This window comes from Macaca thibetana, chromosome 20 (genome assembly GCF_024542745.1).
Source record: "Macaca thibetana thibetana isolate TM-01 chromosome 20, ASM2454274v1, whole genome shotgun sequence".
Taxonomy (NCBI): Eukaryota; Metazoa; Chordata; class Mammalia; order Primates; family Cercopithecidae; genus Macaca; species Macaca thibetana.
In genome coordinates, this window is record NC_065597.1 from 24,328,784 (window position 1) to 24,354,703 (window position 25,920).

Consider the following 25,920-nt stretch of genomic DNA (forward strand, 5'->3'; position numbering starts at 1 on the left):
AACCAGTAAATTACAGTAGAGTGTGGTGAGTACAGCACAGCAGCAGGAGCATGCAGAGGACAGACCCACTCTGTCCTGGGAAGCCAGCTGAAGATTTCCTGAAGGTCATGTTTAAGCTGGGTTTTGAAGGATGAGGAAGAGTTCACTAGGCCGATGGAGTGGTGGGGAATAATAGGAACAGTGTGGGTGGTATCAAAAGTATTTATAAGGTCATCTTCTGATTAGCTGCCTGTTGCACAGATGATCCTTTCAAGCCAGCAACTACCTTTCTCTTGATGGTCATTCCATTTCCTCCTTCTGTCAAAACAACAGGGAATGTTCACCTCTGCCTGGAAGAGCCTGCCTGACAAATCCCCATTCACCTCCAGTTACTTCAACTAAGGCAACCTTCCTACTCGGATAATTGGTTACCTGACAGTGATCCTATTACTGAAGCTCTTTGTTTTGGAACCTCTGTTATTTAAAGAATAGACTAGCACACCAAGCAATTAATAAGTACTTATCAAATATCTACATTGTGTAGAGAACTCTCCTTGGTTTTTTATCTTAAAAATGGCAAACACAAATTAACTATGAAGCAACAGAGAATACAGTTCAGAAAACATTTATTTATTTTATTTTTTATTTTTTTGAGACAGAGTCTTGCTCTGTCTCCCAGGCTGGAGTGGAATGTTGCGGTATCAGCTCACTGCAACCTCTGCCTCCCAGGCTTAAGCGATTCTCCTGCCCCAGCCTCCTGAGCAGCTGGGATTACAGGTGCCCGCCACCACGCCTGGCTAATTTTGTATTTTTAGGAGAGATGAGGTTTTTCTGTGTTGGCCAGGCTGGTCTTGAACTTCTGACCTTGTGATCTGCCCACCTTGGCCTCCCAAGAAACATTTATTAAGTGTCTGGTATTTAGGTGTTTTTCTTTTTTTTTTTAATCCCTCCATCCATCCAACATTGAGTTAGCACTGTTACACACCAAGTACTGTGCTTGGCACCTGGAAATCATGCTGAGCCACGATAAACATAATATAGCAGGTGACATGGATAAATAAACCCATTACAATAAGTTTCTTGCTGGAGCAATGTTCAAAATACAGCAACTGCTTGGAGAAAGGAATGTCAGCTGCCCTGGGAGGTATTGCAGGACTCCCAGGGCAGCTGACATTCCTGGGCAGGTATCATGGAGAAGATAAGTCCGAGCTGCTTGTCTTGTGTGTTTCTTACCTTTTTAAATATATTTTTTGGCCGGGTGTCGTGGCTCACACCTGTAATTCCGGCACTTTGGGAGGCCGAGACCGAGGCAAGCAGATCACAAGCTCAGGAGTTCAAGACCAGCCTGGCCAACATGGTAAAAGCCCATCTCTACTGAAAATACAAAAATTAGTCAGGCATGGTGGCACACGCCTGTAGTCCCAGCTACTTGGGAGGCTGAGGCAGGAGAATCACTTGAACCCGGGAGGCGGAGGTTGCAGTGAACAGACATTGTGCCACTGCACTCCAGCCTGGGCAATAGAGCGAGACTCCATCTCAAAAAAAAAAAAAGAAAAAGAAAATATTTTTCAACATCCACAAAAATATAGAAACAGTACAATGAATCTCCACATCCCCATTAAACATCCACAAAAATATAGAGACAGTACGACGAATCTCCACATCCCCATTACGTGGCTTTAACAATTAGTAACTTGTGGCCACTTTTGACTCATCTACACTCCCATCTGCTTCCCCATCCCTTTGTTGTGTTTTGAAGCAAATCCTAGACATCATTGCATCCGGGAATACTGAGCTGCATTTACAGAAGGAAGTGGAAATGCATGTGTCTTCCACAGCCGTTCCCTTCCCACCTATTCTTCTGCTCTGAAAACAGTTAGATACCCAGATTCCTGCCAGTGACTCCAAAGCCTTGGCTGGTCTGGGTAAATACCCAAGACTTTATTGGAGCCTCTCAGTTGGTTGAAGGAAAAGACTGGGCTGCTTCAGTGAAAATCCTATCCTGTCTTGACTGGAATGCTGGCCACATTCTTCTGGTCAGAGGTCCTCATAAAATTGCTAATTTTTTAGAGGCTTATGGAGTACCTAATGTTTGCACAAAATGGTAGCTACATTCCACACTCCCATGTGCCCTGAGCAGCCTCCAGGGAAACTTCAGATACTGTGGGGCGTGGCCTGCCAGCTGAGCTGGCCCAGAGATCCTTTCTGTCACAGCTTTGATCTTCACTGGGTTGGGAGCCTGTCTGAATCTAAACATCTGCTTCTCTACTGCCCACCCCTTCAGCATTTCCTAGCTCTCCCTGAAAGGTACAAACATGCATGCAGTTACTCAACCAGAATATTTATCCTTGACTCCCTCTCCCTCATAATTTCTTTTAAAACAATCCACCATTGTCCACCTCCCATCACCCTTTCATCCAGGTGCCCATTCCCTTCTCTTAAGTCCTGCAATACCTAAACATCGATCGCCTTTAGCACATTCATCCCCGCCTTATTCTCCACGCAGGAGCTGAGTGATCTGCACAAAACCCTCTGCTAAATACCCTTGCATGGTTCTTCACCCCTGCAGAAACTAACCTCCTTCCCACACCAAGGAGGCCCTACAAAACTTAAGGACCCCTTCGGACTTCTCCAGCTTCATCTGCCACGTCTCCTTCCTAGCCCGCAACCAAAACCATCTTTTCTGGGTCTGTTTTCTCGGGTCTTTGTGCTCTCACCTGGGCAGCTCCTTTTCTCTCATAAATAAAGCAAGCTACAGCGACTGCGCCCTTGCTTCCATGCGTCATCTCATGGGTCCACAACACCACTAAAAAGTCGTTTTCATTTTGCAGGCGGAGAAACTGAGGATGGGCACCTTATCCATGGCCACACAGCTAGTAAGTGGAAGAGCTGCAACCAGGATTCAAACTCGCGGTCCCAGAGGCCGCAGGCTCAACCACAGAATCCTAGCCCGCCCGCACATCCCTCCACCGCCGCAGGGACCTACCTCATCCCTCTACACCTTCCGCTGCACCCAGGCGGAGCTGGTCACGCGGGCGGAGGAAGGAGGCTTCTGATTGGCTGCCTCCAGCGGCAGGGGAGAGAGGGCGGGGAGCGACGGTGCGGGGGCGTCGCGGAGAAATGACTTCATGACGCGGCTTCTTAAAGGCGCCGGCCCAGCGCGCCGCGGATGGCACAGGCGCGTTCCGGGGGCTCCAGCTTCTGTTCAGAGCGCGGAGAGCCGGGCCGGGCGGGCGCGCGCGCGGGACTCGGCGGCTCGAGTGGTCCGGCCGGGCGGTGTCGGGAGCCGGACCCGCTGGCAGAGGAGCGGGCGCCGCGATGGCTGAGGGCAGTGCCGTGTCTGACCCTCAGCACGCCGCGCGTCTGCTGCGAGCGCTCAGCTCTTTCCGTGAGGAGTCCCGCTTCTGCGACGCGCACCTGGTCCTCGACGGGGAGGAGATCCCGGTGCAGAAGAACATCCTGGCGGCGGCCAGTCCCTACATCAGGTGGGGAGGGGGCCGCGGCGGGCGGGCGGGTGCGGCGTTGCTGCCCGGAGCCGGAGGCGGGGCGGCCGGGCCGGGCGTGGCCCCCAGACCCTGTCTCCTGTCCCCGGCGCAGGGGTCCCCGCGTCACCGTTGGCGTGGCTTCCCTCCCGGCACGCGCCGGAACCCGGCCCCGCTGACCGCGTCCCCCGGGCGGCCTCTGTGCCTTCCGGGCCGGCGCTCCCCATGGGACCCCCGCGCCCCTCGGAGTTGTCCCCGGACCCAGGCCGCGATCCCCCGCCCTGTCCCTCCCGGTTCCCAATGCGCCAGCGGGCGCCCGGCCTCGGAGACCCGGAAGCCCCCAGATCCTGTCCTGGGCCGGCCGGGACCCGCACCTGCGAGCTGGGCGAGGCCGCCCTGGGGAAGAGTCGCCCCCTCGCCCTGGCCGGGCCCGCGGTCCCAGCTGAAGTTCGCCGGCCGGTCGCCTCCGAATTCACGCTCGGGGGCTGGGCCGGCGCCGCCAACCCGGCCGGGAGCGCCCTGCCCGCTGGGAGGCCGGACCGACAGCGCCTCGCGGGGTGCTGGCAGAGAAAACCCTCTCGAAGTTCTCCTTGGGTTGGTAGTCAGATCCCCCGGGCGAAATTCTTCTCCTTGCCAAACGTGTCTTTTCCGCTCCTTTCTGGTAACTGTTTAAAAGAAGAGTTACACGTTGAAGTAAACTGTGGCGAATTCTCAGGATGCTGTTACAACCCGAGGACCGTGAGAGCCTTGCGACTAAGGGCATTTTAATACTTTAGTAAAGCAAAACTTAACCTGATTTGCCAATTCAACTAACCAGGTTAATTAAAAGGTTGATAAGACAGTGCTTATACAAGTATATCAGATCTTGCAGAAGGCTATCTTTTCTTTTAGCAACCTTCTTGCAAACTAGGTTGCTGTTTTAATAAAAGGGAAGGGGGGAATGCTAAAAACTGGAGAAACTGCCCAGTAAGCTGGTTAAATATAGGCTAATGGTAGAGAATATCACTACAATTGACAGGTCACAAAAAGCAAAATGATGTGTATTCTTAGCGCTTTGTCCCAGCAAAACCACCACAAACGCTGCACTTTAACCTTTGAACTGGGGAGACATTTGTGCTAACTTAGAAGCAGTTCAAGCGCTCTTGTAACTTCTGGTTTCTCCTGGATTTGTTTTATAAATCCATTTGCGCTCTTTGGCGGTGAGGGGTGTGGAGTGGTGGGGGGGCGGGAGTGGGGGCCGAGGTATCATCGTTAGTACAGAATTGGGATTGCTAATGTGACAGACAGCTTCTAGCTGGCAGTTCAGAGGTTTGAGCAACCAATCTCAAATTGGAATCAGCAGGCCATCTTCCCTGTTTGGGAAAATGCTGAAGAAAACTACTTTAGATGCGTTATTGTTACAGTTCTTTAAATGGCATCCGTTTGGCTTAAAAGAAGTACATTGCAAATCGCCTTGTCCTTGCTTGCTATCCTTGTTCATTTTTCTCCGTAGCACTTACCACTATGATGTACCCCGTATTTTACACATTTACGTTGATGGTCTTTCCCAACCACAGTGTGAGCTCTATGAGGTCGTGGTGTTTTGTTTTGTTTTTTGAAACGGCGTTTCATTCTTTCGCCCAGGCTGGAGTGCGGTGGTGTGATCTCGGCTCACTGCAACCTCCGCCTTCCAGTTTCAAGCGATTCTCCTGCCTCAGCCTCCCAAGTAGCTGGGATTATAAACACCCACTACCACGCCCGGATAATTTTTGTATTTTTAGTAGAGACGGGGTTTTACCATGTTGGCCAGTCTGGTCTCGAACTCCTGACCTCGTGATCTGCCCTCCTCGGCCTTCCAAAGTGCTGGGATTACAGGCGTGAGCCATGGCACCCGGCGGTGTTTTCTTTTATCCACTGCTTTACTCTTTGCACCCAGAAAGAACAGTGCCTATCAGTTAATGTATTGAATGAATGACTGCCTTTGTTTCTACCACAGCAAATTCGGACATTAGCAAATTGACTCCATTACATTTTCATAGTAGATAGACACTGAGTTATACCTAATTGAGAAACCCACTGGGTTCAGAGTTTGAAGACCAGCTTTGTGCTTCCAGCTTTTACTCATGTTAGCTGTGAGTTGCTGGTAGATGACAAGGCTTCAGCTCACTAATCTGGTGAGTGAGGGATAAAAATGAGTCTTCTCATTTAATCACTGACCCACCTGTGAAGAAATATGTAATAGTGTTTTGACACATCATAGGTCTGTTCCCAGGTTTTCAAAGGTAGTACCCATTGAATTAGGAAGTATCTCTAGTCCAGTTCTTTCACTTTCTAAATAAGAAAATAGGGGCTCAGTGGACTTTAGTGACTTGTGTTATGAGGTTATTAGTACTTAATGGTTGAACTAGGATTAGACTCCGAATTAATTGCACCTAGCCTTCTAACTACTCTTACCCTACCAAGTTAGAGCATCACTTGTATTTCACTGTTCTCTCTGTGTAAACTCTGTTAGCTGGCTTACAGTATCTTATAATTAAAATGCTTATCAAGCACTTTTATATACTGTCTCATTTTGGTTTCCATTTTCAACCATCTTTAAAGGCAAGGCAGATTTTTTTTTTACATTTTGTAGGTAAACATGAATCAGTCAATACGTGTTTCATCAGTGACAGATTAATTCCTTAAAGTTTATTTGGCTTTTGAAGTGATAGAATGTCTTGAGATTTTTAAAAAATTATCAATTTCAAAGCTGTTTCAAAGTAATTTGATGAATCTGTACTACTGACTAGAAATAAATTTGTTAATTTTTTATTTTTACTGGTAATTTTAATACCAGTAATATTAGGCTTTTATAATGTATTTGTTTTGTTTGAATAGCCCTTTAGAGAATTATATTGAAACAAAATGTATATATGTATTCTAGAACTTGATGTTTCTTATCTTTCCCTTTTGAAACTTAAGCATTTAGATCTGTGATGTCATTAATCTGTGAATTGGATGTTCAAAAGTTCGGTGATCTCTGAAGTTTTATGAAATTCTGATTTTGTTTAATGTCTGTGTTTGGCCTAGTGTTGGTAACTGACATAAGTGCTGGTGTGATTCTATGGTTTAGAAGCAATGTTATGACCTGGCATGGTAGCTCACACCTGTAATCCTAGCATTATGAGAGGTGGAGGTGGGAGGATCATTTGAGGCCAGGAGTTCCAGACTAGCCTGGGCAACATAGACCCAGTGTGTACAGTAATAAATCATATACATAAAAAAATAGGAGCAGTATTATCTGTTGCTTAATATGTGCCCAACGAAGGGAGCCAGTCCAACTCTGTCACACTGGGAATTAAAGTAACTTTGTTTGGCATACTATCTACTTAATATGGAAAAGTCTTTTGACTTACTGGTTTAATCTTTTACTCTACTTTATCTTTGATCTAGCTTTTGTTTTTCCTGCTGACTCCCTCAACAATCATACCATGTTAGAAAGATTTTAAATATAAAAGGAAAAAGCCAGAAAACTCAACTTTGGCAGTACACCCTCATGATCAGCTCACAGAGGACTGGCATTCCCAGGTTATGTAGAGAGCATGTGTCATGCAGCCCTAGGGTGCAGCTGCTCCAGGAAGGAGGCAGGACCTCCTGGGGTCCCTCAGCTCAGTAAATGGCATGCATGCCCCTTTCCCAGCATGCTCCTTTCCCAAAGCTTTTCCTCCTTTTGGTTCCTGGGTGAGATTTTCTCTTTGGTTTGTTGGGGAAACTAAACCAAAAGTAGTTGACAGGCTGGGCACAGTGGCTCATGGCTGTAATTACAGCACTTTGGGAGGCTAAGGCAGGAGGATCCCTTGACCCCAGGAGTTCCAGGATGCAGTGAGTTATGACTGCCACTGCACTGCAGCGTGTCTGGGCGACAGAGTGAGACCCTGTCTCTTAGGTTAAAAAAAAAAAAAAGTAGCTAACAACCTTTATAAGAATGGCAAAACTGAATTCGTAGTCATAAGCACCCACAGAGTCTTTCCTTTCTCAGCAACTCTGAGACCTTCCGGGGAAAGCTCCCTGGCGCTTGCAGGAAATTTATTTTTCTTTTGAGTATTACAGTTTGCTCTGCTTCATGTCTGAGGCTCTTCCGATTCTGGCACAGTCCCATTGATCTGATGCAAAGTTCAGACCCATTTCTCTCCAGAGCTGTGGTTCTTGGGGAGTAATGTGTGTGAAAAGGATTTGAAAGTGAACTGCTATGGCATTGTGGTGGCTCTGTACAGGTTCCCAGTCCTGTGGTCACTTGTAAAATTTAGGGTTTTCTTGAAACCTATTGCAACAAAAGTTTGTTTAGCTTTCAGTCCTGGAGAGAAAAAGAAAAAAAGATTCCTAAGATTTTTAGATCCTATGATGAGTCAGCTAAGAATGTAAATGGCTGTTTTTCCCCCTCTTATTTTTTGAGGTCTAGTGAGGATAGAGTGAGACGTTGGGCCTCAAATCCAGCCTAGGTCATCGTGAGCAAATTTTCTGGGCTCTAGCTTCCTTATCTGTCAATTGAGGTGGTTGGGCTACATGGACAGCAAATCCCCTTTAAGTCTAAGTTATGTAGCTCTGTGCTATTTTTGTTTTGCCTCTCGTGTATGTGTTGTGAGGAGGAGGACCTGTTTCTGTTTTTATAGCTTTATTGTATCATTTAAAGTTTTGTTTTATGTTAATGTTAAAGCATTTCTCTTCCCCTGTCATATAGAACTTTATTGGGTATTCCGTTGTATAAATCCAGGCCTGTAGAGTTGTATCGCAACAAGCATTTGTTTTATGCTGTTAATCTGGGTATGTTCCAAGGCTTAATTATTGATGAGCCTGTTTTGCCATTTAAATATGAAGTTTGACTCATAGATGATGCTGATGAAACTACTTAAGGAAACCAATATGATCTCTGTAGGAGGTCCAAGTTTCATAGTAACATGGACATTATTATTATTATTATTTTGAATATCTGAAACATACCCTGTAGTTTAATGTCACATGGGCACTAAAGTCCATGAGTACTATGTGGTGTGTGCAGAGGCTGCTTTTCATTCCCAGTTTACTTTTCTTGATTAATTTATATGAATAACTGCACAGCCTCTTTTTAGATTCTTTGCTTCCCTGTTAATGCTGAAAATACACTACCGAGGCAGCAGCATCTACTAAGCGTTCCCTGGTAATGAAAGTCTGGCTGTGAAGCAAAGTGATTTCGCAGTAATGCTCAGTTAATAATGTTTTGCTTACTTTACAATATTTTCATAATCTTTTCTCCGCTTGTGCTTCGAGTTGATAGTCTTCCATAGCAGCTCCCGAATGATTGTCATAAGGATCTTGAATAGTGATTGTAGCCTGTGAAGTTTCTTAGTGCTCAGGGGTTAGAAGCTCCAATTTCTGAGTCTCTTTTCAAATCCTGAGCCCTCTTAAAATCAAATTGACATTACCTATTTCTTGTACTCTTATGGTGATGGAAAATAAGCTGGGCCTGAGTCTCTTTTAAGGGATCTAGACTTCGTTTTTATCTACTTATTATAAGGCATTCCTAACAACTACTCAGAAGATGAAATTTGTCCAGAAGGTCTTGATAGTTAAATGGTTCTCAATGATTTTCCTTTTCTTTTTTTCCTTTTTTCTTTTTTGTAATCACAACCTTGTTTGATTAAACCCTATTCTTACTGAGTTTTTCAAAAGTGATAATAACTATGTTCAGTTTCAGAAGATCAAAGACATATTTTATCCAGGCTTCTAAGGAAACTGAGCACTTGTAAATTTCAGTTTAACACAGATTACTCATGTCAGTTTAAAGATGTTTGTTTATTTTATATAACACAGTGGTTGTCACTATTGGTAGTAGTAGATGTTCTAATTCTGGGAGGTTTTTGGAAGGTTTCAAATGATGAAACAAATCAATAAAATTCTTGTTAGACTAATGACTCTAGCATAAAGGGAAGTGTGGGGTGTTCAGATTTATCATAGAACTTCCCCGAGGATTGTTACTGTGAGTAATAGTAATGTAATAGAAGTAAAACCTAGCTCTGGTTAATTTCTCTAGTGGGTAAGTCCTCACTCGTTTACCTATCCTGTTTTTACTTCTGCCTCTTATTATGGTTTGCATTTTCTCCTGTGACGTCTCCTTCAATGTTCTTAAATTAGTTTTTGTTATATAATTTAGGATTGAAGTAAAATGCTCTTCCACATAGAAATTCTGGTTCCTGGCCGGGCACGGTGGCTCAAGCCTGTAATCCCAGCACTTTGGGAGGCCGAGGCGGGCGGATCACAAGGTCAGGAGATCGAGACCATCCTGGCTGACACGGTGAAACCCCGTCTCTACTAAAAAATACAAAAAACTAGCCGGGCGAGGTGACGGGCGCCTGTAGTCCCAGCTACTGGGGAGGCTGAGGCAGGAGAATGGCGTGAACCCGGGAGGCGGAGCTTGCAGTGAGCTGAGATCCGGCCACTGCACTCCAGCCTGGGCGGCAGAGCGAGACTCCGTCTCAAAAAAAAAAAAAAAAAAAAAAAGAAATTCTGGTTCCTTAGGATTTATATTTGGATGATATAGACTAAGCATCCAGTTTATAAAACCGCCTTATCCATTGTTTAAAGTGTTAACAAGTTCTTATGATATCAAAGTGGGACTTAAAATCTATTTATAATTTGTAAAGAAAACATAATTAGGACAAATAAGGGTTCCTTTGGCCTATGAGTGCCATGCAGTAAGTTCTTCACAGGGTTGCATCATCCTTCTGAAAGATACAAGACTATCATTTTGTGTACTAAAGCTGTAATATAAATGAATGATTTGTGAGTTTGAATTCTGGATTAAGGGTGGAGATGCGGGGGTGTGGGGTGTGACAAGTGGCAGACTATGGTTGCGACCTTGCATTTGAGTGCTTCCCGTGGGTTCTCTGCCTCCTAAGCCACAATGAATCCAAAGAAGGAAGAAAATCAAAGGCTCAGGTAAAGGTGGCAGCTCTGGCTCTGTGGAGCATAAAGATTCTATGTGCATCTAGATGCCTGGACACTCTGCCAGAGTTCCTGATCCTGGTGCTCGGAAAAGCAGAGTTAAATCATCTTCCTAAGTACTTAGGGCCAAAGAGTGACTTAGCCATAGAATGATGGTCAGATGTTTGCTGCATCCATTTCTCTCTGGGAATAAATGGTGAATGCCCTAATTTCTCATAAAATTGTTACAGAAATACTGCGAAATAGAAATACGTAGTGCTTTGCCATTTGCTATTATAGTGAAGGGATTTGGACTTTTCCTCTGTTCAAATAAATTAGAAAAATGGGATACTTAGGGAAAATAAGATATTGGCGAAATGTTTTGTTAGTTATCTCCAGTGTTCACCACATACACAGGAGATAAGACATCTCAGCAGCGGGTAGGTACCAGCAAGATGATGGCAACCAACTGGCAAGGCCACTGCCCTCCATTTCAGTAGAGTAAAGCCTAGAGGGCTTTCTGCCAGTAAAGCCCTAGATATGCCAATGCATATCATAAATGGAAGATGGGAGGACTAGTTTTTAAAAGGTGACTGTTGAATAATGGAATATAGACCAATTAAATATCTTTGGGGTTTTTTTGAAGTTGAGTTTTTATAGAAACTTAAATGTATATTTTTGCTCGTAGATATTTTGTGGTTCTCTCAACTACAAAGTGTTTCTGTTTTTAAGAACAATTTTAAAGACCATTTGATGCTTGTGATTTTTATGGTAACATATTAATATGAGTAGATATATTTTGAAACGTAGTTTTATGGTCATATTAGCATTCATCAGTAACAACTGCCTGCGCCTCTGAATAATATTAAATTGTTTAATTACTGAGCTCAAAATATTTGCACTTTTGTTACTTAAATTGTTTATATTGATCAGTCCCTGAATTGTAAGACACTTCATACTGAAACCTCACATTTAGGCTGTGAGTTTGATATGAGTCTTCTAACCCACAGAGAACATTCGCTAGAAGTGAAGCCAGAAGTTTAAGGACAGTGGGATTTTGAAGGACGATGAAAATCCTTAGAAAGGCCCCTGATATTCGTGTTTGCCATTCTCCTCTCCATGCCACAGCGCCTAGTCTACTTCAGTGATGGAGCTGGAAGCCAGCAGGACCCATTGGCTAATTATATAGTCTTCCATTTGGTTAGTCAAGGGAATAGTTTCCCACAACTTCTAGCTTCTCTTCCTTACATGAAAGTTGGTACAGGGATTTGACACTTACTATAACAGATGAGAGACTTCTCTCGGGATTTTTGGTGGGTTGGTTTGTTGTTCTGCTTGGGCTCCTTAACAGCTACTGTCTTGTGCTACCAAAGCTATCAACTTTATTTCCCGCCTAAAAATTGTAACCCCAGCTGTTGGTAGGAAAGGAATGGACATCTCATTTTTATCACCCGCTGAGTGGGGGGCGTGAGCAAAATAAGTTACCATTTCTTTTATTTACAGGCTTCTTTCATAGTGATTAGAAAAGGGGTTATGAAAATATTCACCGTCATCACAGGTCTTGGGACATCCTTAAGAAATGTCATCAGTGCCTTAACCCATATGCTGTGGGGATGTGTTTACCAACAGTAGATTACAGTTCAAGAATTAGCATTGTCTAAGGTTACTGAGATATACTGTGCATTGTTTCTTCACAGTAAAGGGGCCTTATATATAATTAGGGTGTTGTTTAGGGAGTTGATTACAGGTGTAGTCATTCAACACATGCAGAGGAGATAACTGGAGACATCTCAGCAGTGGCTGTGTACTAGCAAGATAGCAGCAACCAACTGGCAAGGCCACTGCCCTCCTGGAGCCTCCATTTCAGTCACTTACAGAGGATTGCGCCTTCCGGGATTCCATCCTCTTGTACTGCCTGCCACTGGAGCATGTATTCAGTGATCTCCCACAAAGAGTATCGAAACTAACACAGTATGTGGAGACCTATGTCAGTCTATTTATTTTTCTATCTCTGTGGGGCTGGAGAAGGAAATAAACATAAAACTAAAGATTTAAAGATTATGTTCGATTGCACTTATTTTTTTTTAGAACATCCCTGTGTTATGGGTAGTTTCAGAATCTCAAAAATGAGCAGAGAATAGATTTGCTGTGTTTATCAGAGTAGACACTTCTGATAGTCTGCCCTAAAAGAATTTAATTGGCTGATTTGACCATTTACTATTATAGTAGTTACCGCAATTAATCACATTTACAGAAACGACTTTCTTTAAGTAGAGAACATCAGTTCTTGGCTAAGCCTCTCTAATATGCTCGTTTGTTCATTGACCTTTCTAGATGGGGTGCCAGCATCCATGGGGGCTACCTGGGAAGGTGAGTGGTAAAGAGATCTAATTACAAAGCCATATGAGTGCACTGAAGGAAGTCCACAGAGGATGGGCATGGCTGCCGCTGTGGCCTGGGTGACAGGATCCCTGCTCCGAGGTGGTGCCGTTGAAGCTGAGATCTGAGGAAGGAAGAGGCCTAGGCACGAGAAGAGCAGGGGGAGGCACCAGGACCAGGGGTGGCACCAGGACCAGGTCAGGCCTCTCTGGGAACAGAGCATCACATACCTGGGAGTGGTGAGGAAAGGGTGGGATGGCATCGACACAGATGAGAGGCTGGGAAGGCCTGTGGTCCCTGAGTTAGAGCTGGCATTTAGACTGCTTCCAAAGAAGATGAAACTTCTGCTGCCGTGTGGAGCTGGCTGGGGAGGTGGTGGGGTGTAAGAAAGGGACAAAAATGCAATTTATGGCATAGTTGAGTCTGATAGAGAATTTAGGCTTTTTCTAAATCCAGGGGCTATGGATGGGCAGTGATGTATTCTAAAAGAGGAATATAGCATCTTGTTTGTACATTGTTTTAAAGTCACTCCAATGTATTGCTGCTGGGTGTGCTCTATAAAAGCCAAGAGTGGAATCAGTGGCCATTTCAGCGGGCACTGCAGTTGTTCAGATGGAAAGTGGGATGGCCTAGGCCAGGGTTTGGCAGTGGAGGTGGACACAGCAGCTGGATTACAGACATTTGGCACCAAGACATGTTGGTGAGGAAAAGGGCAGACCAGGGATGGCTCACAGCCAAGGATGGCTCCCAGGCATGCTGTCGCCTTCTTCATCGTCACCAACAGATGATGTTCATCACACTTACTGTGGGCATTAAAGTCAGGACAGTGTAGAAAGATTAGTGAAATACAGAGTCTGCTCTCAAGTTTTACAGCTTAGTTGTGAAAAAACAGAGTATAGAACAAAAGCTATTTTAATTATACAGATACTTCTAGCTGTAGGAATTGTGAAGGGAAGAACTACTTGGACGATCACATATGGAGGAAATGGTATTTGAACACAGCCTTGGAGAGGATGAGTAGGAGTAGGGTGGGTGAAAGGGGACAGCAGGGCCATTGAGGCAGAACAAAAGATAAATGTAGGAACATCAGGCACATGTTCAGGGTAGTGAATAGAAACAGTGGCTGGGAGGAAGGTAAGACATATTCTAGCATGCCGGGTTATTGGTTTAGATTTTTACTTTATCATCAGTTGGTGATCATGAAAGACTAGTACTATGCTGAAGCCCTACTTTAAGAAGGTATTTAGTTGCTGTGTATCTACAGGACCAGGAAGGGATGAACATGGAGCTACTAGACCGATTGAGAGCAGCACACTGGGACAGTGTCCTAGGCACCAAGGTGGCAGTGGGTCTCCAGAATTAGGGAGGAAATCAACTGAATGCTAATTGAACATGAGAACTAAGAATGAAGAAGAAAGAGACAACAGGTTTTGAGCCTGGCTGCCTAGGGAAAGTCGCAGAGATAACAGTCTGTCTTAGATGTGTTGAATTTGAGTTAACATTGCTGTTTAAACACCTTAATTATATTCTTCTAGTCCTTGACAGCTCTGCAGAGTACTTCACCTGTCTGTGAATGTGTTTTGCTTTCTGCATGTGTTTCTTGTCTCTCTGCCTTCCTTGACTTCCTACTCTTGCTTGGCAGATAATTTCATATTCATCCTTCAAGGCCCGGTTCAAGTATCTCTTTCTCTGTAAGATTTTTCCAACTCTGCCAAATAATCACTCCCTCCAGCAGGCTCCTTTAATTCATGGTGTGTGCCTCCAGCAAGGCGTGCATCATTGCCTTTCATTTAGTGTGGAAAACCAGTAGACATATGGACTGGGTAATTTTCAAGCCCATCATCTTTTATGCCCAGGGCCTGGGGCACTCAGTCCGTAAGCAGAACTTTCATATGTAAGATAATTGAGTTGGCCGGTCGCCGTGGCTCACGCCTATAATCCCAGCACTTTGGGAGGCCAAGGTGGGCGGATCACCTGAGGTCAGGAGTTCGAGACCAGCCTGACCAACATGGAGAAACACCGTCTCTACTAAAAATACAAAAAAGAAATTAGCCGGGCGTGGTGGCACATGCCTGTAATCCCAGCTACTCGGGAGGCTGAGGCAGGAGAAGTGTTTGAACCCGGGAGGCGGAGGTTGCAGTGAGCCGAGATCGCACTGTTGCATTCTAGCCTGGGCAACAAGAGTGAAGCTCCGTCTCAAAAAAAAAAAAAAAAGATAATTGAGTTGTCTGTGATACGTATGTAGAGTCAGCATTGCTTAATGGCACCAATACATTCTGAGAAATACATCATGGGGCAATTTTGTCACTGTTCGAACATCACAGAGTGTACAAACCTAGAGGGCATAGCCTACTACATGCCTGGACTATCTGGTGTAGTCTGTTGCTCCCAGGCCACAGACCTATACAGCATATGACTGTACTGAACACTGTAGGCAGTTTTAACACAGCAGTAAGTATATTTTGTGTATCTAAACATAGAAAAACCACAGTAAAAATACGGCACGATAATCTTACGGGTCCACTGTTGTATATGCTATCCATCAGGGACTGAAACGTCATTACATGGTGCATGACTGTCCTGCCGAAAAAAGTAAAAGGTCAGAGTTCAGGATGCTGAATATACTACTTCCAAGTAAAGTTGAACTTTCTGCCATAACATTTTAGTATGTAGCTGAATACGTTTGTGGGGTAGGGCAAAGGGACAGAATAAACCGTTTTACAACAGAGTTTAGAGTCTTAATTCTGGACTGTTTTAGATGGCATGGTCAGCTCCCACGATTGCAATTTCTGATGCCAAGAAAGCTGCGAGAAGAAGAGACCGAATTCTTTATTCAGAAAGAGTAGCTCCGATGAGAGAGCGTTTTGTCTCAACATGACTAAAGAATTAATTGAGAAGCATTCATTTCCTTGACAACATTTTGGAAGGCATTTTCAGCTTCAAGTTGTTTGGAGAAGTTATAGCAGTGGATTATAAATTAAGGAGGCGCCAGAAGCAAAAAGGTGGTTTTCAGACGGAGCTTAAAGATGCTAACGGGAAGTTCATCCTGGAGCTGCCTCTCTTTTATTAAAGGGAACTGGAGGGGTGTGTTGGGGGCTGTAGTTTTTGTTTCCCCTACGCCCACTATCTGCTTTCTAAAAAAGGAAAAAGGAGGCAGTCTCTTAACACTCACTTAATGCCTCGGTTTGAACTACACAAAAAGGACGAGTACAAAGACAATGATAAATTCACATGAATTCCTGCCTTCCTTTTGGATTCATTTAGGAGGTCTACTTTCTTCGAAAAGGCACAACATTTTATCTTCCTTGTAACTCTCTACATTGGGCAAGAGAAAATGGAAAGTGAGTAGAAACGTGAACTCACTTCTGAAATATGGAGCTCTTATGGTATCTAAAGTGCTGCTTGTGTACTGTAGCAAAAAAAAAAAAAAAAAAGATGAGCCTGTTTTTAATTAGATAGGGGAGACTTATAAGAGTACCCCCCAGAGTGAAGGGGCTTGTTCTTGAGATGCTCATTTGCATGGGGTCTTGAGGTTAGGTAGAAAGAGCCTCTGAATAGCCTCTGAAATAGAACACCAAAGTAGAAAATCTAGAACTATTTGACAGGTTGTGGCATGAATGCCTTTCTTTTATGTACCTTTCCAAAAGGTCAGGGTGTGACCAGAACAAGGAACCAGGCTTGTTTCATTCAAGCAGAATTTCTTGGCTTCACAAGTTGCTGCATCATCATTTTAATCGTCTTTGAACTCTTAAAATTTTAACATGCATTTTCAAAACTTGTCTTATAAGAGAAAAATTTTATTGACTGCTTCACTTTCAAAATTACATGAACTGGATTTACATTTTAAAAATCTATTTTATACACAAAAAAAAATGGGAAATTACACTGGAGCTTAGTTTATGTTGCCCTCAATTTCTGAACAGTGTACTTAATGTATAGTTACAGTTGAAGTAGTTGAAATCTATATTTACATATTATTTACGGTTCATCTTTTTACTTGAATTCATTTTACATCTCTCTTGTATCTCAGTGTAATGCCCATAGTTGTCATTTTTAATAGCTGTTATTATGTCATATTACTGTTTCATGTTATATGCTTCAGAAATGTCATTCCATTTGCCATTTAATTTGTAGGGTTTTTTCCTTCTGAATCATGACACCATAAACAAATCAGAAAAAGAGTTTGGGTTCTTTTTGTATTTTTTGTGAGTACAGGTAAACCTACTTTGGAGACTATATCCCAGGTCTGAAGATAGAAACAGATTTGTTGTTTGTTACATGAAGCCAGGTTACTGTCCAGGAAAACTGTCTTATCATATAAAGACCCTAGCAGTGTGTGTCTTACTTATGTTTTTTTTTTTAGATCTGTCACCATTTTTTAAGATCTATCAGCATTACTTCATCACTTTTGGAAATGATTTCTCAAAAATTGTTATTTCACATATCTGTTAGACTGGATTTTTAAATGTTGTGTGTTTGCTATTGTAAAAACATTCAGAGCAGGGATTGGCAGACTTTTTCTCTGAAGGGTCAGAAATAATTTTGTGCTTTGCAAGCCCCGTGGTCTTGGTCACATATTCTTCTTTGTTTTTGTTTTAACATCCTTTTAAAAATATAACAACCATTTCTATCTCCATGGCTAAACAGGCAGCAGGTTGTAATTTGTCACCCTTTCATCTACAGTATTAGATTTTTTAAAATCTGGGCATAAAATCTTGTAACTCTGAAGATCATGTTTAAAACGCTAATTAGACCTAATGATGATTTATATGCCAGTCTTCTGTAGAGCAAAGATTGATAGTCAAGGCCTATCCTCCCTGACTCTCTCATCTCCTCTTCCTCCACCCTTTTTCTCCTGTTGTTTATTCTCTTCCTTCTCCTCTATATTTTTTCCTTCTCTCCTGGATTCTTTGCCCCAGCAGAAAAGTCTGCTCATCTTTCCCAATGCCTGGCATGTAGGAGATGTGCAAATGTTGAACAAACGCATCTGTTAAAAGCAAACAGAGGAAGCATAGATTCATTCAGGGCAACTGGAATCGGTGTTCCTGGGTTGCAGCCCTCAAATGTGGCCAGATAAACTCTCTACTTATATTGGAAAAAAAAGAAAAAAGCAAACATCCTCTTCTAACAAGTGCATAATTTCCCTGACCTTGCAGCCAGGCTTCTTGAAAGAATAATATCTCTATCTTGTGCACAGTCTCGGTTCCTGGTTTTTGTTCAATCTGCAGTTAGGCTTATGTCTTACGACTCCATTAAAACTGTTCTTTAAAAAATTGCTATGTATAATTGCCAAATCAAGTGAAAACGTATTTATCTTGACCTGTCTGCTGTATTTATCACTGTTAGATCTTTTTGTTAATACGTTTTGTTGATACTCAGTCTCTCAAGGCTTCTATGGCACCTTTTGTCCCATGTTGCCCACAGCTTGCTTTTCTAGCTCTCCTCCTCATCTGTTCCTATTCCTTGATTAGGCATAAGATTCCATCCTCACCCTGCACTCTCCCATGGTGATCTCATCCACCCCAGAGATGCTACTGCCTTGACCTCTCTCCTGAGCTCCACACCCGCTGATACCAAGCCCGCTACATGGCCACCTTAAACCCAGTCAGCCTAGCTCCCTTCCCCCGCCAGTGGGCTGTCCTCCATTGACTTTGTGGGTTAATATACTACCAGACTCCCCAGGAGAAATCTGGGAGGCAACAGAGATACCACCACCTCCCTCACTCTCAGCATCTAATTGATGCCCATGCCTCTCGTTTCTACCTCTCACATCTCTGGAATCTGTCTCCTCTTCACCATTGCCACTGGCCCTGCCCATGCTCAAGTGCCAGCTTCCATCAGTTCTGACTTGTGGCAGGACCTCTCACTGGTCCGTCTGCCTCCCTGCTCAGCCCCCATCAGTCTCCACACTGCTGCCGCCAGAGTGGTGTTTCTAGAATGTAATTGGATAATGTTTAAAACTCTAATCTCCAGAGACGTGGCTGATTCAGTGCTGGGGCAGGAAAAAGACACAAAGAGGCTGGAGCATTTTGTGCCGGAAAGCACTGAGGAACTCAGAAGACAGAGGCTTTGTGCAGGGCACAGGAGCCACCCGGAAGGGACTCCCGGAGGCCAGTGCTTCAGCAATGTGAGCAAGAAAATAAATAACAATAGAACATTGCATTCTACTCCAGAGAAGAAGATAAACACCCATGTGCCTGTGCATGGATAAATGAATAAATGGATGAATAAACTAATAAATGGAGGAGAGGAGATGGGTCTTTCTTATAAAAGAATTTCAATGTGTATATGTAGAAGGAATAGAGGATAGAAATCATCATTGAAGTACCACAGTTATTGTAGCAGACAAGATCTACTGATGGCTACAAAAAGGGTGAGATTTTGAGGAGAAAAAGATATTTATATATTCTCAAATTATCTCCTTTTGTATACTTATTACAAAGGGAAAAATTATAACTTAACAGTGGAGAAACCCGACAGGCACCACTTTAACCAAGTGACAAAGTTCAACATCACTAGTAACAAGACATAGCAATATCATGTTCTCCCTGATATGATACAGACAAGGATACAAGGTCATTTTTGTAGTGTGTCTGCTAAAAATGCATAACCTCAGTGGAATTATGAGAAGTTAAACAGAACAAGCATGGTGGCTCAAGCCTGTAATCCTGGCAGGTATGCGGCTGAAGCAGGAGGATTGCTGAAGCCCAGGAGTCTAGACCAACCTGGGTAACATAGCAAGACCCCATCTTTACAAAAACTTTAAAAATTAGTCAGGCATGGTGGCGCATACCTGTAGTCCCAGCTACTCAGAAGGCTGAGGGAGGAGGAGCACTTGAGCCTGAAAGTTTGAGGCTGCAGTGAGCTGTGCTCGTATCACTGCACTCCACCCTGGGCAACAGAGACCATGTCTCCAAAAAAGAAGAAAGACAAATCCCAGTTGAGGAACGAGATGCGAAGTAATTGACCAGTGCACATCAAAGTGTTAAGGTCATCAAAGACAAGGAAGGAAGGACAAACTGTCACCAATTAGAGACATGACAGCTAACTGCAGGTTGGGACTAGATTGGATCCCAGAACAGAGAAAGGACACTGAGGGGGAGAAAGTGGTGATACTCGAATAAAGCATATAGTGTAATTAGTAGTTCTGTAACAATATTTATTTCTGAGTTTGGATAATTGTAGGGTGCGAAGGAACTCAGCACAATTTTTTAAAACTTTTTTTAGAATCTAAAATTGTTTCAAAATCAATAGGTGAAAAAAAGAAAACCAGATTCTGAAGGAGCGGCTCCATTTCCCTCAAGGCGAAGTCCAAGTTTGTTTGTGGGAAGTCCTTCAGGAACAGCTCTTCCCCATATCCCACCCTGTCCCCTCATACACATGGCTGCATTCCGCTTTCTAGCTTTGCCAAATTCCTTGCATTCTCTCATTCCTTTGTTGAAGTCGTATACAATATAGAGCAAATCTCTAAATTTAAAACGGTTTATTTGGGAAGCAACAATTACATTTTGGGACATATGCCCAGACTGGGTGGTCTTCAATATGTCAGAAGAACAAAGAGAAGACTGGGACATATTCTGAAAGAAAACCCTTGGAAGGCTGGGCGCGGTGGCTCATGCCTGTAATCCGAGCACTTTGGGAGGTCAAGGTGGGTGGATCACCTGAGGGCGGGAGTTTGAGACCAGCCTGACCAACATGGAGGAACCTGTCTCTACTAAAAATACAAAATTAGCCGGGCATGGTGGCGCATGCCTGTAATCTCAGCTACTTGGAAGGTTGAGGCAGAAGAATCTCTTGAACCTGGGAGGCGGAGGTTGCTGTGAGCCAAGATCATGCCATTGCACTTCAGTCTGGGCAACAAGAGTGAAAATCTGTCTCCAAAAAAAAAAAAAAGACAAAAGAAAAAGAAAAAAAAGAAAACTCATGAACTCTAGAGAAGCTTTCAGGAACTGGCAAGCAACAGTGGTGGATAAACCAGGTGGAGACGTGGCAAGTCATTTCAGCAAGCTACCAGGTCAGACTGGCTGTGGGGTTGCAGCAGGCTGTTTCAGCAGCTGGTCTTGTGGAAAAGTTAGTTCCTGGAGCAGGAGCTATGTGCCCTAAATGCTTTTTACCCTGGTCCTTGACTCAGATTTAATTGGGTGTGACTAGAATGACCCCAGTTTGTATGATCAACTTTCACACCTGGGATGTAGTCCTTTACTCTAATGCTTTTGCTGTCCCCCTTCCTTGGTGTACTTGCTCTCCCTCCAAGTATGCCTGCAAGTGCTCAGCCAACCCGAGTTGGGTGCCATCTCTGTGAAGCCTCCTGTGACCACTCTCCCGAGAGCTGATTCTGCCCTCTCTTGTACATAGCACACGCCTGCTCCACAGTGCTTACAACTGTCTTGTCTCCTTGGTCTCCAATCTGTGGTGGTTCCTCAGTCTTTCCTTGTCTTTCATGACCATAGCTCTTCTGGTGGGTACTGATCAGTTTTTTTATAGAATATCCCTTGTCTTGGGTTTGCTTGGTTTCTTATGATTAAGTTGGGTGGGAGGGGTGCATTTTTGGCAAGAACGCCACGGAATTGATACCATGTCCTCTTCGGTGCATCATATCAGGAGACCCGTGATGTTCGTTTGTCCCAACATGGGTATTGTTCAGTTTGATCACGTGATTTAAGAGGTATCCTCTAGGTTTAGGGCCAAGCGCAGTGGCTTACTCCTGTAATCCCAGCACTTTGGGAGGCTGAGGCAGGCGGATCACAAGGTCAGAAGATCGAGATCATCCTGGCTAACACGGTGAAACCCCATCTCTACCAAAAATACAAAAAAAATAAGCCGGGCATGGTGGCATGTGCCTGTAGTCCCAGCTACTTGGGAGGCTGAGGTAGGAGAATCGCTTGAACCCAAGAGGCAGAGATTGCAGTGAGCCGAGATCACACTCCACTCCACTCCGCTCCGCTCCGCTCCAGCCTGGGCAACAGAGCAAGACTCCATCCGCCCCCCCCGCCAAAAAAAAGGACTCCACTAGGTTAATCTATTTTTCTTTTTATAATTAATAATTTGTGGGAGCAACACTTTGAGATTATGTAAATATCCCATTCTTCACCAACCTGCATTCACCAGTTTTAGTATCCACTTTTATTTTATAACTCAGTCATTCCTTCTGTATTTAATAGGTGGACTCTGAAATTTTAGACTTAAGCAGGTGGGTAGAAAATAGTACCATTTACTAATTAGGGACAACTGGGGAGGAATAGGCTATGAACAGCCTGGGGGGAAAAGGATTTATGGAACACAGTGGATACTTTATATCATGAAACATAATGCTAGAGGCTTACATGACTGGATTAAAATCCAAACCAGAAATGATTCATAGCATTTCATTTCATTGACATTAAGTCTATGGTTAGAAGTAAAAGTTTGTCAGCTCCTCAAGGGCGGAGACTACCAACTAGTTGAGATCTTATTTCCGAATCCATACTTAGTACCTAATATCTCACTTGGTGCAGTGAGGAGGCTAGCTACACAAAACAAACCACCTATCCACCAATCCAGTTTTCACTGGTTTGGTTACACTTTGTAGCTCTCCCTCTAGGGGTGGCTGCGTTCCTCCCTGGTCCAGTTGTGACTTATAGTTGTGCACGTCTACAGTCCCGGGGTGCTCTGTGACTGCTGTCTTCCTGCTTCCTGTCCCCCAAACACATGCACACTCTGCAGAAGTTTCATTGCACTGTCTTCCCATTTCATTTGTAAGTCACACTTGCTATGTTCTCTTTTCAGAAAACATAACCTTCCTTGAGATAAATTTCTCCTTTCTTCAAATCACATGACTCTCAAAGATACATAATTGCTATTCTCATATTTCTTCCAGATACAGATGTAATTGGACATGGTTACGCAGAGCAAAGCTAAATACAAAATGCTACATTATATTTCCTCTTCAAAGTGGATGATGTGATATCAAGAGGGGAATGGAAAGGTTTCTGTGGATCTGCCTGTGTTGTATAGTTGGGGGAAGGGAGGCTGTCGGGGAAGGATAGGACTGTGGCTGTGGCCTCCTGGGAGTTGCTTCTGCACCTCCCTTGTGAAGGTGGGTCTCCGTCACCTTCGTTACTGTGTTGTTGGTTGGTGGGATGAAGATACCTGGACAGTAAACCCTTGATTTTCCTGAAACCTTTCCTGACTTTTCACTACATTGCATCTCCGAATCTTCCCAGGCAGGGCATGTGTGATGTTGAGTAGAGAGCAGAGAAGCGGGCTGAGATGGTGTGCGACTATTTTATTCCCAAATGAAAGCCTCCTCCTATAGCCAGCCCTAGAGTCCAGTTCCCATTTGGATTATTGCACTGGGGACATTCAGGCAGCTGTGGATAGTGGAACATTTGAGCATTGAATTGAACTGCTGACTGTCCAGCACACCCTGGGTTGATATGGAGAGAAAGAATCCCCTTCTCATGGAGGACAAAGCAGTGGGATGGAGTGCGGAAAAGCTCACAACCGCTCAGCCAGTTCATGATGCCATTCTAAACAGTGTGGCCATTTGACTACAGAGCCACATGAGAATAGTCACCAACATCACGATATTAAAATCTACTGGTTCTTTAAGCTGGCTCTGTGCTCATTTATCAAGTCAATTCATATTTATCAAGTGCCCGTTCAGTACCATTTTATTTGGTATGGGGATAGAGCAGGAAACAAAACAAAGTCCCTATTTTCATGGATATTGACATTAAACAAATGCATCATACTAGATGGTGATAAATTCTATGGAAAAATAAAGCAAGGGAAGGGGTTGGAAGCTTGTTGTTTTAGACATGGCGGGTACCTTGGCTGCTCTTTGGAGGTATTATTGGAGCAGAGACCTGGATCCAGGGAAGGATTAAACTGTGTGACTATGGGGTGGTGGTGGTGGTGGGTGGAGGGATGGTGTTCCAGGCATGGAGGAGGTCAGGACAAGCTGGGAACTTTTTTAACATGCACATGCTTGGACTGGATTTGATTGGCCTAGTTTGGAACCTAGGAATCTGTTTTTTTATAAAGCTCTCCTGAACATTCTGAGAAGGCAGACTGGGGAACTACTCTTAAAATCCATTCAAATGGCCGGGCACAGTGGCTCACGCCTGTAATCCCAGCACTTTCGGAGGCTGAGTCAGGCAGATCACCTGAGGTCAGGAGTTCAAGACCAGCCTGGACAACATGGTGAAATCTTGTGTCTACTAAAAATACGTGGCCGGGCATGGTAGTTCACCCCTGTAATCCCAGGCCTTTGGGAGACCCAGGTGGGCGGATCACTTGAGGTCGAGAGTTCGAGATGAGCCTGCCCGACATGGTGAAATCCCCTCTCTACTAAAAATACAAAAATTAGCTGGGTGTGGTGGTGCACACTTGCAATCCCAGCTACTCATGAGGCTGAGGCAGGAGAATCGCTTGAACGAGGTTGCAGAGACAGAGGTTGAATGAGACAGAGGTTGCAGTGAGCCAAGATCACGCCACTGCACTCCAGCCTGGGCAACAGAATGAGACTGTGTCTCAAAAAAAAAAGTCCATTCAAATGATTCTAAGATCTGTATGAGGAAAAAGTGTTTATGGTGAGTAAAAACCATAATCTAGGTAAAAAGAATTAGTGGCAGAGAGAAATGAATAGAGGGAAATGAAAGGAAATAGTAAAGAGTCCAGCTCTGAGCTCAGTGAGAGGAGGTGCCCCCTGCAGGTTCCTGCATTTCCTCCCCTTCCCCTGCCTTATCCCCTTTGCTCTCAGTGCTCCAGTGTGAGGCTGATGGCGGTTCCCAGGCAGGTCACCAAGACCATCCTGTGTGGTGGTGTTCTCTCCTCCCCTCAGCACTCCACTAACGTGGCTTTGTCCAGTGGGAGAGCACCTTGGTATTAGCCTGCGTAGCTCATGGAGCTGTACAGAGGGCAGCTCACCTCTAGGCCCCTGACACCCAGTCCACACCCCACTGCCTGATGAGGGGCTTCCTTGGGTTTCCCTCTGAGACCTCTGGTTGTGTCTCAGACATCTGTGAAAATGCTCTTCTTCCATGTAGATGGAATTCTTGGATGGCAGGAACTGTGAGATAGAGGGGTTGATGTTTTCCCACCCACAAAAGTGGGCTGTAAACGCTTGTGTGAGACAAGGCCATCTGTTAATGGAAACATTAACTGCAAATTGATATTTCGTTTAAGTTGAATGGGTACTAAAAAGATCCTTTTTTTATTTTTATGTGTTTATTTATTTTGAGATAGGGTCTCACTCTGTTGCCCAGGCTGAAGTGCAGTGGCATGATCACAGCTCACTGCAGCGTCGACCTCCTGGGCTCAAGTGATCCTCCTACCTCAGCCTCTTAAGTAGCTTGGACCACAGATGTGCACACCACCCCAACTGGCTAATTTATTTTATTTTATTTTATTTGTAGAGAGGAGGTCTCACTCTGTTGTCCAGGCTGGTCTCAAACTCCTGGGCTCAAGCAATTCTCCCACTTTGACCTCCAAAAGTGTTGGGATTGGTAGGTGTGAGCCAGCATGCCAAAAGCTTTATTTTTCAGAGCAACTTTACGTTCACAGCAAAACTGAGAGGAAGATACAAATATATCCCATGTACCCCCATCCCTACCCATGCACAGCCTCCCCCATTATCAATATCCCACACGAGGGTGGTATACATTTGTTACAATTCCTGAACCTATATTGGCACATCGTTGTCACTCAAAGATTGTAGTCGACATCAGGGTTCACTCTTGGTGGTATGCCTTCTGTGGGTTTGGACAAATGTGTCATGACACGGATCCACTATTACAGTATCACCCAGAGTGGTTTCACTGCCCTAAAAATCCTCTTCCCTGAATGTCTATTTTCAGGAGCTCCTGAAGACAAAAAAGCAGTTGGAAGGCATCTGTGAAACAAATTCCCCATGGGAATATGAATTATTAGTTTGGCGTAAGTGGGTACAGGAAGAAGCTACACAGGCCCGTCTTCAAATATCTCAGAGTCCGTTCCTGGTAGCGACACAATCCAAGGTGACATGATGACATGATTCATTTGAAATTGTATGAGTAATGCCCATGAATCACCCGCAAATTTCTGCAAATCTTGACTTCTTCAACATTACATTCTCTTGTTTTCTATTTAAATATGTTTCTTTGCTTCTATTGGAGACAAGCTTTTACATCAGAGGGGAAGAAAA

General features: G+C 44.1%; 1 protein-coding gene across 1 annotated transcript in view; it reads left to right on the forward strand.

Annotated features, from left to right (window-relative positions):
* The first annotated feature begins 3,137 nt into the window (after positions 1-3,137).
* The window catches only part of GAN (gigaxonin), a 75,237-nt gene continuing 52,454 nt past the window's right edge, over positions 3,138-25,920 (forward strand). Inside the window, exon 1 of the mRNA XM_050773201.1 lies at positions 3,138-3,464. Coding sequence (XP_050629158.1) covers positions 3,298-3,464 — 167 coding nt within the window. The 5' untranslated portion in view covers positions 3,138-3,297. The remainder of the gene's footprint in view (positions 3,465-25,920) is intronic.